The 14,191-nt window shown below is 48.2% G+C and overlaps 1 protein-coding gene across 3 annotated transcripts in view; it reads left to right on the forward strand.

Moving 5' to 3' along the window:
* The window catches only part of srgap2 (SLIT-ROBO Rho GTPase activating protein 2), a 74,599-nt gene that overhangs the window by 51,945 nt on the left and 8,463 nt on the right, over window positions 1–14,191 (forward strand). For all 3 annotated transcript variants that reach the window (XM_034287157.1, XM_034287156.1, XM_034287155.1), the window contains 14 exons: window positions 1,254–1,316; window positions 3,152–3,367; window positions 3,518–3,646; window positions 5,978–6,199; window positions 7,379–7,480; window positions 8,089–8,286; window positions 9,126–9,210; window positions 9,705–9,732; window positions 9,938–9,968; window positions 10,627–10,687; window positions 10,940–11,017; window positions 11,160–11,294; window positions 11,397–11,502; window positions 13,779–14,003. In XM_034287157.1, the coding sequence (XP_034143048.1) occupies window positions 1,254–1,316; window positions 3,152–3,367; window positions 3,518–3,646; window positions 5,978–6,199; window positions 7,379–7,480; window positions 8,089–8,286; window positions 9,126–9,210; window positions 9,705–9,732; window positions 9,938–9,968; window positions 10,627–10,687; window positions 10,940–11,017; window positions 11,160–11,294; window positions 11,397–11,502; window positions 13,779–14,003 (1,679 nt within the window). The remainder of the gene's footprint in view (window positions 1–1,253; window positions 1,317–3,151; window positions 3,368–3,517; window positions 3,647–5,977; window positions 6,200–7,378; window positions 7,481–8,088; window positions 8,287–9,125; window positions 9,211–9,704; window positions 9,733–9,937; window positions 9,969–10,626; window positions 10,688–10,939; window positions 11,018–11,159; window positions 11,295–11,396; window positions 11,503–13,778; window positions 14,004–14,191) is intronic.

Below are 14,191 nucleotides of genomic sequence, written 5' to 3' on the forward strand. Positions count from 1 at the left end.
CTTACGGTGTGAGAGATCGAATGCATGACCTGCGTTAGAAGGGTCAAAAGAGGGGTCGTCACTATGGGGAGCGGGAATGACCGCCGTCCATGCTCAAAGTGTGCCTTAATTTCCTTCCAAATGTGGATTGTGCTTGTTATAATGGAATAATGATTATGAAGTGACTTCTCAAGGCAGACAAACACCCAGGCAATAGAATGGAGATGGCTGGCACTCCGTTCTAAGCCAGCTGGACTGGGGTATGAATATATTAGGTAAAGCAATTGAGGAAGAAATAAACCCATCTTCATTACATGAACTCTTTCCAGCAAGGACATTAGGAAAGTTCTCCAAAAATGTAATGTTCCTTTTAATTAAGTCCAGCAGCAGGAGACAGTTCACATTGAATAGTGAGCTGGGTAGCTTTGTAATTCAGTCCCCAAATGGGTGAATTTGTCTGAGGAAATCTTGAAATGGAGATGTTCTAACCAACAGAGGTCCTGACTGGCAGATTCTGGCGTGCCAGATAGCTTTTTGATTGACTACCGTTTAGCTGTGTGTCACATGACCGATCCTTTAGTCCTCTAATCAGTCAGCCTCAGACAGAAGGGTGGAGAGGGGCTCAGCTTAATGTCAGTCAGAACTGGATCCACCTCCATTCATCCCTTCCCTAATCTCCCTCCGTCACCTTCCTCTCCATCCGTCTCTCCTCCTTTCATCAAGAACTACCCGTGGACGTCGTATGTTCCTCATATAGGCCACTCCCCCAGCCCGGAGGCGCTGTCCCTGAAGAATGACTTGTCTCTGTAGAATCCTTTCTCTGGTCAACCATTTGTGTCCTGTAGCCATAATGATGTTACCACCATAATCACTCCTGGTGCCTCCTTTTCCCTTCCACCTCCATCGGCCCCCCTCTCCTGTCCTCAATCTGCTCCCTCTCTCCCGGTTTCCTCCTCTCCTTTACTCTCATCTCCCCTCTGCCCTCCCCTCTATCCATCCTCCCCTGTATTATTTCTCCTCTCTACAAAGCCTGTCCTTCCCGTTATTCCCCTTCCTTTTGCTCTGAACGTCTTCCCGAATGGAGCCTGGGCCTCAAACTCCTCATTCATTGGGTACCCAGCTCACAGCGTGATGAATCTGCTCCTGCGTCCCTCCTCACCACCTCCTGGGTTGGTCGGGGCTGCTGTTGGTTTGTTATTGTTGTCTCTGCTGAGGTATGTCTGTTCCAGCAGGATAGATTGTCTCTCTAATGCCTCTTCTCTGTGTCTTGGTAGAGTAAAGAGGTGGGCGTCCAGCTTCAGGAGGATCTGGTGAAGGTTCTCACCGAGCTCTGCGGGGTAAGACCCACCACCCCCCACCCCCCCCCCCACACACACACACACACACACCACACTGGGGCAGTAGAACCATAGAGCAACATTCAGGCCAGTAGCACCACACTAATAGTGTAATTACACAGCCAACTAGACAGAAATAGCCAGATACACACACACACACACACACACACACGCGGTCAGCCTGGCCATCGAGCCACGCTAAATGGGGAGAATACTGCCTCATTACTTGACACAACTTGACAGAGAGTATGTGTTGGGTTCTGTGTAGATTAGCCGATCTCTAAATCACCTCCACTCCCAAACAACTTTGTACAGGCCGATCTGTATATCCTAGACCTTAGTGATGGGGCGCAGCGCTCAACTCGGGCCTGGAGAAGCAGCGTAATGACTCTGACGTTTTGAAGAGGGAACCATAATGATGGGGTCCACACATGTTCCCCCTTCAAGTGGTCAGGCGTTACTGCTGACACTGCACACTGACACACGTGTGTGTGTGTGTGTGGCATTCCCCTGGCAGAAATGCACATGCTTGGCTGTGTGCGGGGGATGGTGGGAGGGAAAAAGTGTGTGTGTGTGTGTACAGTCATGTGGAAAAGTGAGTACACCCCCGGGAAAGTTGTCTTTTCTTTGGGACACGTGGATATCTGAGCAATATTCCAACCACCTTTATTTTAAAAGGTAACCCAGTTTAACAAATCACACACAAAAATTTCTTTTAAACCATTTGTTGAATTAAAATAAATAGAAATGGGGGAAAATATTGGGTCTAGAATACATTCAACCGTCATGACAAAGTACATATTTTATTAATATTTCCTCAAAGTACACACACGCTGACAGAATCATTTACTTCAAAATCAGTTTGTGCATTCTCCTCGGTCTGCTGCTTTCAGACAGATAGCTTTGGGAGGATAGGAAACCTCACTGAAGTCGTATTAACCACACTGGTTTGGTTTCCCGTATGTTTTCATTTGGCAGAGGAGTGAAATGTGGGTAACATTTGCTTAGCAACCATGTTAAGCTATTCATTAAACAACATTTTCAAATCTCTTTCTTGAAAATCACTGTTTCACACTGTTTCACAAAATATTATCATTACCAAGTTGAACATGGTTTGTTTTTAACATCTGATTGATAGTGCAGTTTGTTTATTTTACAACTATGTAACTTTTTCACACACTGATATTTAATCTGTAACATTATGTTCGTCACTATGATAAAGTAGGACTTAACCAGTCATAGCCAGTCTAAAGACTGGTTTGCAGTATCAACAAATGTTCTCAACCAATTTCACATATTGGTTGCAATCTTATTATAACGTTAAAATGCAAAAGAAGAGATTTTTTTTTATATTTGCTTTATTAACTAATATATTTATAAATGATTACTAGTAGATTTTGCAAATGATTGGCATGGTTTAATATTAATATTCAATAACAGAATATTGTATTTCTTAAACTCTTGGGAGTACAAAACATGAAAGAAGCAGTAAATCGCAATACATATAGAATTTTAAAAAATGTGCGAATCAAAATACATATCGTATCTGCACCTCAGTTATTATCAGATATTATCTGGATAATATCTCAAGGTCCTTTGGCCTAGAAATAAACAGAATTGCAGTACCCTTGTGCAGAAGACGTTAGCACACCTCTACCTTTACTATGACATACAATGGCAAACATTAGTCAGGTGCAAAGGATTAGATTTGGTCGGTGTGGTAACACATCAAGCCAAGATCAAAACCATTATCCAGTGCTGTAAGAATGTGTTTCTCTCTCTCTCACACACACACACACAAACTGACCCTGGTCCCTGTGCCCCCTTGTGTAAAGGTGATGAAGACATACCATGTGTACAACACGGACAGTATCAACTCAGAGAACAAACTGAAAGACGCAGAGAAACAGGAAGAGAAGCAGATGGGGCGCTCTGGTCGCCAGGACGACCGACAGACTCCCAGGTCACCTGACACACTGGCCAGCGTCAAGACAGATGAGAAACATGTCCGACGCTCTTCAGTCAAGAAGATAGAGAAGATGAAAGAGAAGGTATTGTGTGCATGTGTGTTTGTGTGTGTGTGTGTGTGTGTTTCTACCTGGCACAAGTCCTTCTACAGCTGGGCTCTGTCAGAGCAACGACCCACTGACCTTTTAGTTGTTACAACATACTGTCTCTCCGCCTGTCTGTCTCCGTCTCAGAGGCAGGCAAAGTACACAGAGAACAAGCTGAAAGCGATCAAGGCAAGGAATGAGTACCTACTGGCTCTGGAGGCCACCAACAGCTGTGTCTTCAAGTACTACATCCATGACCTGTCTGACATCATCGATGTGAGTACACACACACACAGACTTTGTGGAATACAGGCCAGCCCTCCCCCTCCCTGCTGCAGGTAGACCAGTGGCCAGTCGCTTCCTCTCAGTCTCAAATCGGCCTTAAACAGGCAGACCCACTACTAGCAGAATTGCTCCTCTGCCACGGTACCTCCTCCCCCCTGGCAGTGCTCCCATTGCTGCATCCTCCTCTTTCTCTCCTTCACCCTTACCCCTCCTTCCCTCCCTCTTCTCTGTCTTTTTCTATCCCTCTTTCATTCCCTTCCCCCTCCCTCCCACTGTTTACCTTTAAGTAGGAGCACTGTTAGGAAGCCCGTCTCATTGGTGTAGTGTTACTGTAGTATTATTTCCTCCTCTGCTGGTCTCATTGGTGTAGTGTTACTGTAGTATTATTTCCTCCTCTCCTGGTCTCATTGGTGTAGTGTTACTGTAGTATTATTTCCTCCTCTGCTGGTCTCATTGGTGTAGTGTTACTGTAGTATTATTTCCTCCTCTCCTGGTCTCATTGGTGTAGTGTTACTGTAGTATTATTTCCTCCTCTGCTGGTCTCATTGGTGTAGTGTTACTGTAGTATTATTTCCTCCTCTCCTGGTCTCATTGGTGTAGTGTTACTGTAGTATTATTTCCTCCTCTCCTGGTCTCATTGGTGTAGTGTTACTGTAGTATTATTTCCTCCTCTAGAGAAAGGTATCCCGTGGGTTAATGGGTGACAGCCTGAACAGAAAGAACAGTAGTTCTGATGCTACTTGTAATGCTAACATATCCTCATATGCCCTTACTGTCATGACGGAGGGGTTCACATGTAGCATGCTGTCATTGTCATGACGTAGAGGTTCACAGGTAGCATGCTGTCATTGTCATGACGTAGAGGTTCACAGGTAGCATGCTGTCATTGTCATGACGTAGAGGTTCACAGGTAGCATGCTGTCATTGTCATGACGGAGGGGTTCACATGTAGCATGACGTAGAGGTTCACATGTAACATGCTGTCATTGTCATGACGGAGGGGTTCACATGTAGCATGCTGTCATTGTCATGACGGAGGGGTTCACATGTAGCATGCTGTCATTGTCATGACGGAGGGGTTCACATGTAACATGCTGTCATTGTCATGACGGAGGGGTTCACATGTAGCATGCTGTCATTGTCATGACGTAGAGGTTCACATGTAGCATGCTGTCATTGTCATGACGGAGGGGTTCACATGTAGCATGCTGTCATTGTCATGACGGAGGGGTTCACATGTAGCATGCTGTCATTGTCATGACGGAGGGGTTCACATGTAACATGCTGTCATTGTCATGACGGAGGGGTTCACATGTAGCATGCTGTCATTGTCATGACGTAGAGGTTCACATGTAGCATGCTGTCATTGTCATGACGGAGGGGTTCACATGTAGCATGCTGTCATTGTCATGACGGAGGGGTTCACATGTAACATGCTGTCATTGTCATGACGGAGGGGTTCACATGTAGCATGCTGTCATTGTCATGACGGAGGGGTTCACATGTAACATGCTGTCATTGTCATGACGGAGGGGTTCACATGTAGCATGCTGTCATTGTCATGACGTAGAGGTTCACATGTAGCATGCTGTCATTGTCATGACGGAGGGGTTCACATGTAGCATGCTGTCATTGTCATGACGGAGGGGTTCACATGTAGCATGCTGTCATTGTCATGACGTAGAGGTTCACATGTAGCATGCTGTCATTGTCATGACGGAGGGGTTCACATGTAGCATGCTGTCATTGTCATGACGGAGGGGTTCACATGTAGTATGCTGTCATTGTCATGACGGAGGGGTTCACATGTAACATGCTGTCATTGTCATGACGGAGGGGTTCACATGTAACATGCTGTCATTGTCATGACGGAGGGGTTCACATGTAGCATGCTGTCATTGTCATGACGTAGAGGTTCACATGTAGCATGCTGTCATTGTCATGACGGAGGGGTTCACATGTAGCATGCTGTCATTGTCATGACGGAGGGGTTCACATGTAGCATGCTGTCATTGTCATGACGGAGGGGTTCACATGTAGCATGCTGTCATTGTCATGACGGAGGGGTTCACATGTAGCATGCTGTCATTGTCATGACGGAGGGGTTCACATGTAGCATGCTGTCATTGTCATGACGGAGGGGTTCACATGTAGCATGCTGTCATTGTCATGACGGAGGGGTTCACATGTAGCATGCCTTCACTTTCATGACTCTCTGACAGTGAGGGGCACTCATCTCTATGTGTGTCTCCGCCACTCTCACTCTTTTCCTGTCTCCCACCATCTCACGCTCTCGCTCCCTCCTTCTCTTCCTCTTGTCAGTGCTGTGACCTGGGCTACCACGCCAGTCTTCACCGTGCGTTGCGGACCTACCTGTCAGCCGAGATGAACGTGGAGGCGTCTAAACACACGGGTCTGGAGGCCCTGGAGGGGGCAGCAGAGAGCCTAGAGCCCAACGGAGACAAGCAAAGACTGATGGAGACATACAACAACGTCTTCTGTCCCCCCATGCGCTTCGACTTCCAGTCCCACATGGGAGATACAGTACGTATGCATTTAATGAAGCATTTGCTGGCTAAAATTCACTAAAACACTCAAATACACTTCCTACAGGGTGAGTACCCAAAAACAGAGGACACAAGCTTTGGTATCACTAGTCACTGCAGCTTGAGTTAGTTTTCTGTTTGGAAAGCGGACCGTTGAGAACAGACCATTTGTAGGGCTGGTGAATAATTACAACGTGGGCGTGTGAGTAGCCTAACTCATTCCCTAAACACAAAACTGTGCCTGTTACAACTGAACACAGTAAGAAACGTTTCAGAACAATGGGCCAGCTTTTGCCAGGTTTAGACTGACTGAAACCTGAAGAGGCTGTTGTGAACACAACCCAATGGGACCGGGGACAGACAACTCAACCCAAAATAAACGGTCTGTCACACAGTGCAACACGTCCCGCCCCATCCCCCTACAACTGAATAGATGAGAGCATAAAACACCAAGGCACCACAACACTGAGCTGACTGCTCTGCAGAATCAGGCCAAACTACGAAACCCAGTGAAGTGGAATCAAACAGTCATCAGAAGGAATTACCCCACAAGGTGTTCAAAAACAAAACAAAAGCATTTAATTAGCCAACACCGTTCTATCCAGATGCCTTTTATGCAGTGTGCACATTAATAGCCATTTGGCTAATACCAGAAGTCTCAATGAATAACGGAAATGAACTGCACGTCGGCAGCTTAATAAACCGTTGGTCTTACCTCATACTACTGGGGCGGTCATAAAACTCCACCAAAGGTGTCCATGTGACACAGATGAAGGCCTTAGTTGGGGTGTTTGTGTGGGTCTGATGAGTCCAGAAGGTCACGGTGAACGTCCATAAGGGTCTAAGCGTTTCCTGGTTCTTTGTGCTGCACATCATCCATAGGCAGCCAAGGGTGGATGATGTCATCTCTGAAGTTTCTCTGAGGACTCGACAGAGATCGGGAGGCAGAGAGGCGCAGTTTGATTAGGGCTTGAATATTCATATGGTGTCTTCCATCCCATCAACATTTCTATGAATAATGCAATTTTCAGAAGATGGTACTATTATTTTATTGCAACAGCAAAGTTTCTCTGGTTTTACCATGCCCGACGCCCCCCATCCAGCAGCTATGCCTGGGGCGACCAGTGTCAGGGTTTGTCTTCTGGGGATATCAGCGCTAAACTGTCTCTCTGTGCAGATGGGGGTGGTTTGTGCCCAGCAGCCTTTAGAAGGGGAGTTACTCCAGCGGTGTCAACAGCTGCAGTTCCGTCTCTCCACCCTCACCATCGAGAACGAGGAGGTGAGATATGAACCCCTCCACTTGGTCACGCCGTCTTTTCAACAAACCCTCTTTATATGTACTCATCTATCTCTACATACTCATCTATCTCTACATACTCATCTATCTCTACATACTCATCTATCTCTATATACTCATCTATCTCTATATACTCATCTATCTCTACATACTCATCTATCTCTATATACTCATCTATCTCTACATACTCATCTATGTCTACATACTCATCTATCTCTACATACTCATCTATCTCTACATACTCATCTATCTCTACATACTCATCTATCTCTACATACTCATCTATCTCTATATACTCATCTATGTCTACATACTCATCTATGTCTACATACTCATCTATGTCTACATACTCATCTATCTCTATATACTCATCTATCTCTATATACTCATCTATCTCTATATACTCATCTATCTCTACATACTCATCTATCTCTACATACTCATCTATCTCTACATACTCATCTATCTCTACATACTCATCTATCTACCTACAATCCATCTCTCCCTCATGCACTTTAACTCTCTTTCCCTTTTTCCTTCCCTCCCTAATGCTTTCTCTCCTCCTCTCCCTCCCCCATCTGGACACACAGGTTAAGAAGACCATGGAGGCCACTCTTTCCACCATCCAGGACATGGTGACGGTGGAAGACTATGACGTCAGCGAGTGTTTCCACCACAGCAACTCGATGGAGTCGGTCAAGTCTACCATGAGCGAATCATTCCTCAGCAAACCCAGCCTGGCCAAGAGACGAGCCAATCAGCAGGAGACGGAGCAGTTCTACTTCACGGTGAGCACCGGTCACAGAATAGGACAGTGGCGTGTTCCTGCGATGCCGCCACACATTTCATAGCACGCACGCAAAAACGTTACATTCTGCTGTCCTTGCGGGCACCCAAAGTGGTATCCCTGTTCAGTACGCGGACCCCCCTGCTTGGCTAAGCCACCCCGAATCACTGCCTCGGCTGTACAGCTGGAGTTTGACTTTGAATAGCGATGGTACCCTGGGGTTCTGCAGAATTGGCACCCTGCCACAGAACGTTCCGTTATCAGTCTCTGGATCCCTGTAGAAGACAGGCTGACCAATCACAGCACAGCAGCAGGCCCTGAGACAGAGACTCATTTCCTGACAAAATGTAGGAAATATACATCACAATTACAGACATTCACTCAAACTGGAGAGCCATTATGCATGGTTTCAAAGACCTCTCCGATTAAATGAGGCTACCCGTGGCTTTCGGGGAGGACATAAAGAGCTGTGTGTTGGCAGCACGCTACTCTGCTGTCTGACACCAAGCGGACAACCTGTCTTATGCTGTTATTTTTTCTGTGTTGTAGGTTTGTTTATTTTTTTCTTGATTTTTCTCTTGAATATATTCAGTATTGTAAGTGTAAAATGTAAATTCTGTTCATCTGTATTCCCATAGTATGACTTGGCAGTTATTCACAGTGTTACACCATGCCCATAAAGCATTTTGATGTGACTTGATGATCTCCAGGGCAGGACAGTACTGCCAGAATAGATTTGTCTTGACACCCCTTAAATCTGTTAATTTATTCACTTCTATCTCTCTCCATTTATCTTGCCCCCTCCTCTTGCTCTTTTTGTCCCTGTCTTTCTCTCTGTAGAAACTGAAGGAGTTTCTGGAGGGGCGGAACCTTATCACCAAACTGCAGGCCAAACACGACCTGATACAGAAGACCTTGGGAGAGAGTGAGACACGCACGCACACAGACACACACACACTCACTGTCACAGATTCCTTGGAATGAACGTGGTAACTGCTACAACGAGTAGGTGAAGCGCGTTTCCTCCAGCGCGCGTGAGACAGAGAGAGACAATGAGAGAGAGCGACTTGAAGATGTGTAGGAAGCCAAGCTGGCGGCGGAGAGCTGACGTGTGCTGGGAGGCTCAGGGGAGCAGGATGGGGCAGGAGAGAGGATGTGTTGGCCTGGAGTGGGGGGGGTGACAGCGGCACAGCTGTGGGTTGGGGTGGAACATCCTCTGGGATGTGTAGCAGAATCTGTGGCTATCACAGCAAAACCATTGACAAGTGTGTGTGTTTGCTTGTTTGTGTGTATTCCAGGGGAAGTCTGTCAGTCTGCATTCAGCTGTGGCCACTTCCTTCTGTCTCCTGGTTCTGCTATTGCTATAACTAACAGTTGTCTCTCTCCCCTCCCCCTCTTCCTGGGTCTTTCGTCCTGTAGGTCAGAAGACCGACTGTTGCCTTGCCAGGTATGTGTGGTGAAGGAAACACACGTGTTTGGGAGGGTCTGTCGAGGCCTCCTAGGTTTTACTGACTGGTGCACACTCATTCTGTTAGACCACGTGTGTGTGTGTGTGTGTGTTACACTTCACCAAGTTGTTTATAATTATCTGTGTCTGTTTCTGGAAGCATAATGACAGAGCAGTGCTCCTCTCTCTCCCACTTTCTCTCCAGTGACAGGAGGAACTCTGCACTAAGAAAGCAGGTAATTTCGTCTCCAGTCAGAGAGCAGTTTCCAGTGTTGTTTTGTGGCTCGACCTCTGACCCGGCCCCTCTGCCCTGCACGTTATGTGCCAGCCCCATTTCACCGCCAAGCCGTGTGCACTACCCGAAACGCTGTCGTAGTTCAACCGGACGACATACGACTAGATTCCCATTCTGACGTCTATTGAGCGTAGCCCCCCCTAGTGGAAGCCATCTGCTATTGTCGCCCTCCTCCACCAGACAGCACAACCACGCTGACACTGACACGTAACACTGAGGGAGGGAGGGAGGGAGGGAGGGAGCACGTGGCCCAGATGGCCGTCCCTCGGCAGATAGGGATCAGTGGAAAACCCAAACAAACGGAATCGGGAAGAAGTGGTCGCCTAGCAACAGCTGGCTTCTGTATCCCCCCCCCCCCCAACAACTCTTCTTCTTCTTCAGATGTGTGTGTGTGTGTGCGTTCAGGCATGTCCGACTCTTTCTGTCTCTGCTGTGTGCTGAATTGCATGTGTCTCTTGTATCTGAGCGTAAATAATCATCTCCCCGTCTCTGGGATCTCTCAACTGCACCCCCCCACTGCCTCCGTCTGGCTCCTCCCCCTCCTGTTTAGCTTCACGGCGGATGTTGTCCTCCTCTAACCTCTCTCTCCCGTCTGTCAGGAGGACGGCCAGGTCATCCCTCTGATGGTGGAGAGCTGTATCCGTTTCATCAGTCGCCATGGTGAGGACACCCTGCCCAGGGCTGTCATTGGCCCGGGTCTCTGGTTGAACGGGCCAATGACGAGCCTTTGATGATGGCCGTTTCGTTATTATTTTATTCAGATTTTTTCATATCAGATAAGTAGGGACATTATAATGTAAATGCAACAGCTGAACGAATTTGCAGTAACTCCGTCTGTCTCTTTGTCTCTCTCTCCTGGTGATCTCTCCTGGCGATCTCTCTTGGCGATCTCTCTTGGTGGTCTCTCTATAGGTCTGCACCATGAAGGCATCTTCAGAGTGTCTGGCTCCCAGGTGGAGGTCAACGACATCAAGAACGCCTTTGAGAGGGGTACTTTATATAATATTATTATATCATATTATACTTTTCAATATGAACACTCCGCTCCAGACCACTTAATAAAAGACCTGCTCATCCCACAACTCGCCTTACCTAACACCCCCCCTCCCCGCCCCCCCTCCGTCCCCCCCAGGTGAAGATCCGTTGGCCGGGGACCAGAATGATCATGACATGGACTCCATCGCCGGGGTTCTGAAGCTCTACTTCAGAGGCCTGGACCACGCCCTTTTCCCCAAGGAAGTCTTCCATGACCTCATATCCTGTGTCTGTAGGTCCCCGCCGACGCCACAGTTTCTCAACGGTGATATCCTTCAGACATTGTCCAGTAAGAGTGTGTGTGTGTGAACTCTTTTTATGTGCTTGGTTTCAGCCATGGAGAACCTCCAGGAGAGGGCCGTCCACATCCGGAAGGTTCTCCTGTCTCTGCCCAGCAACACGCAAATCGTCATGAGATACCTGTTTGCCTTCCTCCACTAGTAAGTAACCCTGAGCTAACCTTACCACAACACTACCGGAACGTAACGACAGCATACTGGCGGCGCTGGCGGGGTTGTGCGAGGTGAGCCTCCCCCCTGTCGATCTGCACCACTCTGGGAGTCTGGAGCAGCGCTTTATGCAGCCAATCAATTATTCAAATGATCCTACTGCAGTACAACAGCTGTGTTCACCCGCTGGCTACACTAATCCTGTCCGAACTTCTCAGGCTTAGCTGGAATCTCACTCCCCCTCTTTCACTTCCTCTCTGTGTCTCTCCTCATCTATATGGCTGTCTCTCTCTGTCTCTCCTCATCTCTTTTACTGTCTGTCTCTGTCTCTCCTCATCTGTGGCTGTCTCTGTGTCTCTCCTCATCCCTGTGGCTGTCTCTGTGTCTCTCCTCATCCCTGTGGCTGTCTCTCCTAATCTCTGTGGCTGTCTGTCTCTGTCTCTCCTCATCTGTGGCTGTCTCTGTGTCTCTCCTCATCCCTGTGGCTGTCTCTGTGTCTCTCCTCATCCCTGTGGCTGTCTCTCCTAATCTCTGTGGCTGTCTGTCTCTGTCTCTCCTCATCTCTTTTGCTGTCTCTCTCTCTCTCTCCTCATTTATGTGGCTGTCTCTGTGTCTCTCCTCATCCCTATGGCTGTCTCTGTGTCTCTCCTCATCCCTATGGCTGTCTCTGTGTCTCTCCTCATCCCTGTGGCTGTCTCTCCTAATCTCTGTGGCTGTCTGTCTCTGTCTCTCCTCATCTCTTTTGCTGTCTGTCTCTCTCTCTCTCTCCTCATTTCTGTGGCTGTCTCTGTGTCTCTCCTCATCCCTATGGCTGTCTCTGTGTCTCTCCTCATCCCTGTGGCTGTCTCTCCTCATCCCTGTGGCTGTCTCTCCTCATCTCTGTGGCTGTCTGTCTCTGTCTCTCCTCATCCCTGTGGCTGTCTGTCTCTCTCTCTCCTCATCTCTGTGGCTGTCTGTCTCTGTCTCTCCTCATCCCTGTGGCTGTCTGTCTCTCTCTCTCCTCATCTCTGTGGCTGTCTCTCTCTGTCTCTCTCTGCGGCCTGCATGTAGCCATAAGCTTTTGTTAGCCATCCCGATCTGTTCCAGTTTAACCATCGTTGCCTGCGAGGTGTTTGTCTGCATTTCTCTCGCTGGTATGAATGGCTGCTCTGTGTCCTCCGGCTCCTGGAGGTCTCCCCTGGGTCTTAAAGGACACCAGACACAGCCCCCCCCCCCCCACCCCCTCGTCTGCGCATACCTAAAAGAGTTTAAACCTCAGCGAGTCCGCAGCTTCTGATGACTAAACCCTCCGTTCGGGAAGCGGAGGTAGGGGGAGAAATGGAGCGAGTGGGTAGAAAAGAGCAAGGCGGCGTAACTTGAGCTTCCTGTGTAGTTTCCAGGATCACAGAAAGGCAGACAGTACTCTATCATAAATCCAGTTTGAAGCTGGTACCTCCTACCACACACCCCCCAGGCAGGTGTCATTCTCTGCTCTGTCACAGGACAGTGGAAAGGATTTTGTCTCAGGGAAGGGGGCAGTGGGGGTGGATCCTGGCCAGACTGTCTACCCGTCTACCCCCCCCACTCCCCACCCCTACACTCAGGAGGGAGGGAAAGAACGGGGATTGATTTTAAAGCCCCAGATGTTTCTACTTCAGTATCACATCCTCTGGGTAAAAATGAATCGCCTTTCTGTTATTGTTTTCTGGAAAAGAAGAAATGAAAATAACTTCTTAGCAAAGCACCGGCAAGAGTATAGCTGGGCCAGCGGAGGAGTCTTAGTGGAGAGGGGGAAACCGAAAACTAGCTCTTATTGGCTGAGTGGTTTTGGTAGTGTCTGGCTGATTGGTTACCAATTCACCATCTGGTGGTGTCAGCAGGGTGTCCAACATTTCCATCCCACATGAACAGGCTGAAATCCAAGGTCTTTCATTTTTTTTCCCCAAACAGTTTTTACACAAGAATGGCATCATGATAATGTGGAAATATCGTTAAGAAAACATGGAAATAAAAAGAAACCCTGTTTTTTGAAGTACCAGTCCTGTGTCGTTAACGAGCCACTACAGTCACATGATCATCTGTCTGAAATCTTCCAGCGCACACACACACACAGCCCGTCACACACACACACACAGCCCGTCACACACACACACACAGCCCGTCACACACACAGCCCGTCACACACGTATTCAACGTTCTGGTTTAAGTCACGGCAGTTGTATACTAGATTTCAACAGAAATGTCAGTGCGTGCGTGTAACCCTCCCGTCTCCCATGGTTGCCCCCCAGCCTGTCTCAGTTCAGCGACGAGAACATGATGGACCCCTACAACCTGGCCATCTGCTTCGGCCCCACCTTGATGTCGGTGCCCGAGGCCTGCGACCAGGTGTCCTGCCAGGCACACGTCAACGAGCTCATCAAAACCATCATCATCCACCACCAGGACATCTTCCCCGGGCCCCAGGACCTACCTGGACCCGTCTACACCAGCCCAGGGGCCGCCCATGAGTACTGGTTAGTTGACACTACGTTCTGTCAGCGGTGCTCCGCCCATGAGTACTGGTTAGTTGACACTACGTTCTGTCAGCGGTGCTCCGCCCATGAGTACTGGTTAGTTGACACTACGTTCTGTCAGCGGTGCTCCGCCGATGAGTACTGGTTAGTTGACACTACATTCTGTCAGCGGTGCTCCGCCGATGAGT

The sequence above is a fragment of the Esox lucius genome, chromosome 17, assembly GCF_011004845.1.
Source record: "Esox lucius isolate fEsoLuc1 chromosome 17, fEsoLuc1.pri, whole genome shotgun sequence".
Classification (NCBI taxonomy): Eukaryota; Metazoa; Chordata; class Actinopteri; order Esociformes; family Esocidae; genus Esox; species Esox lucius.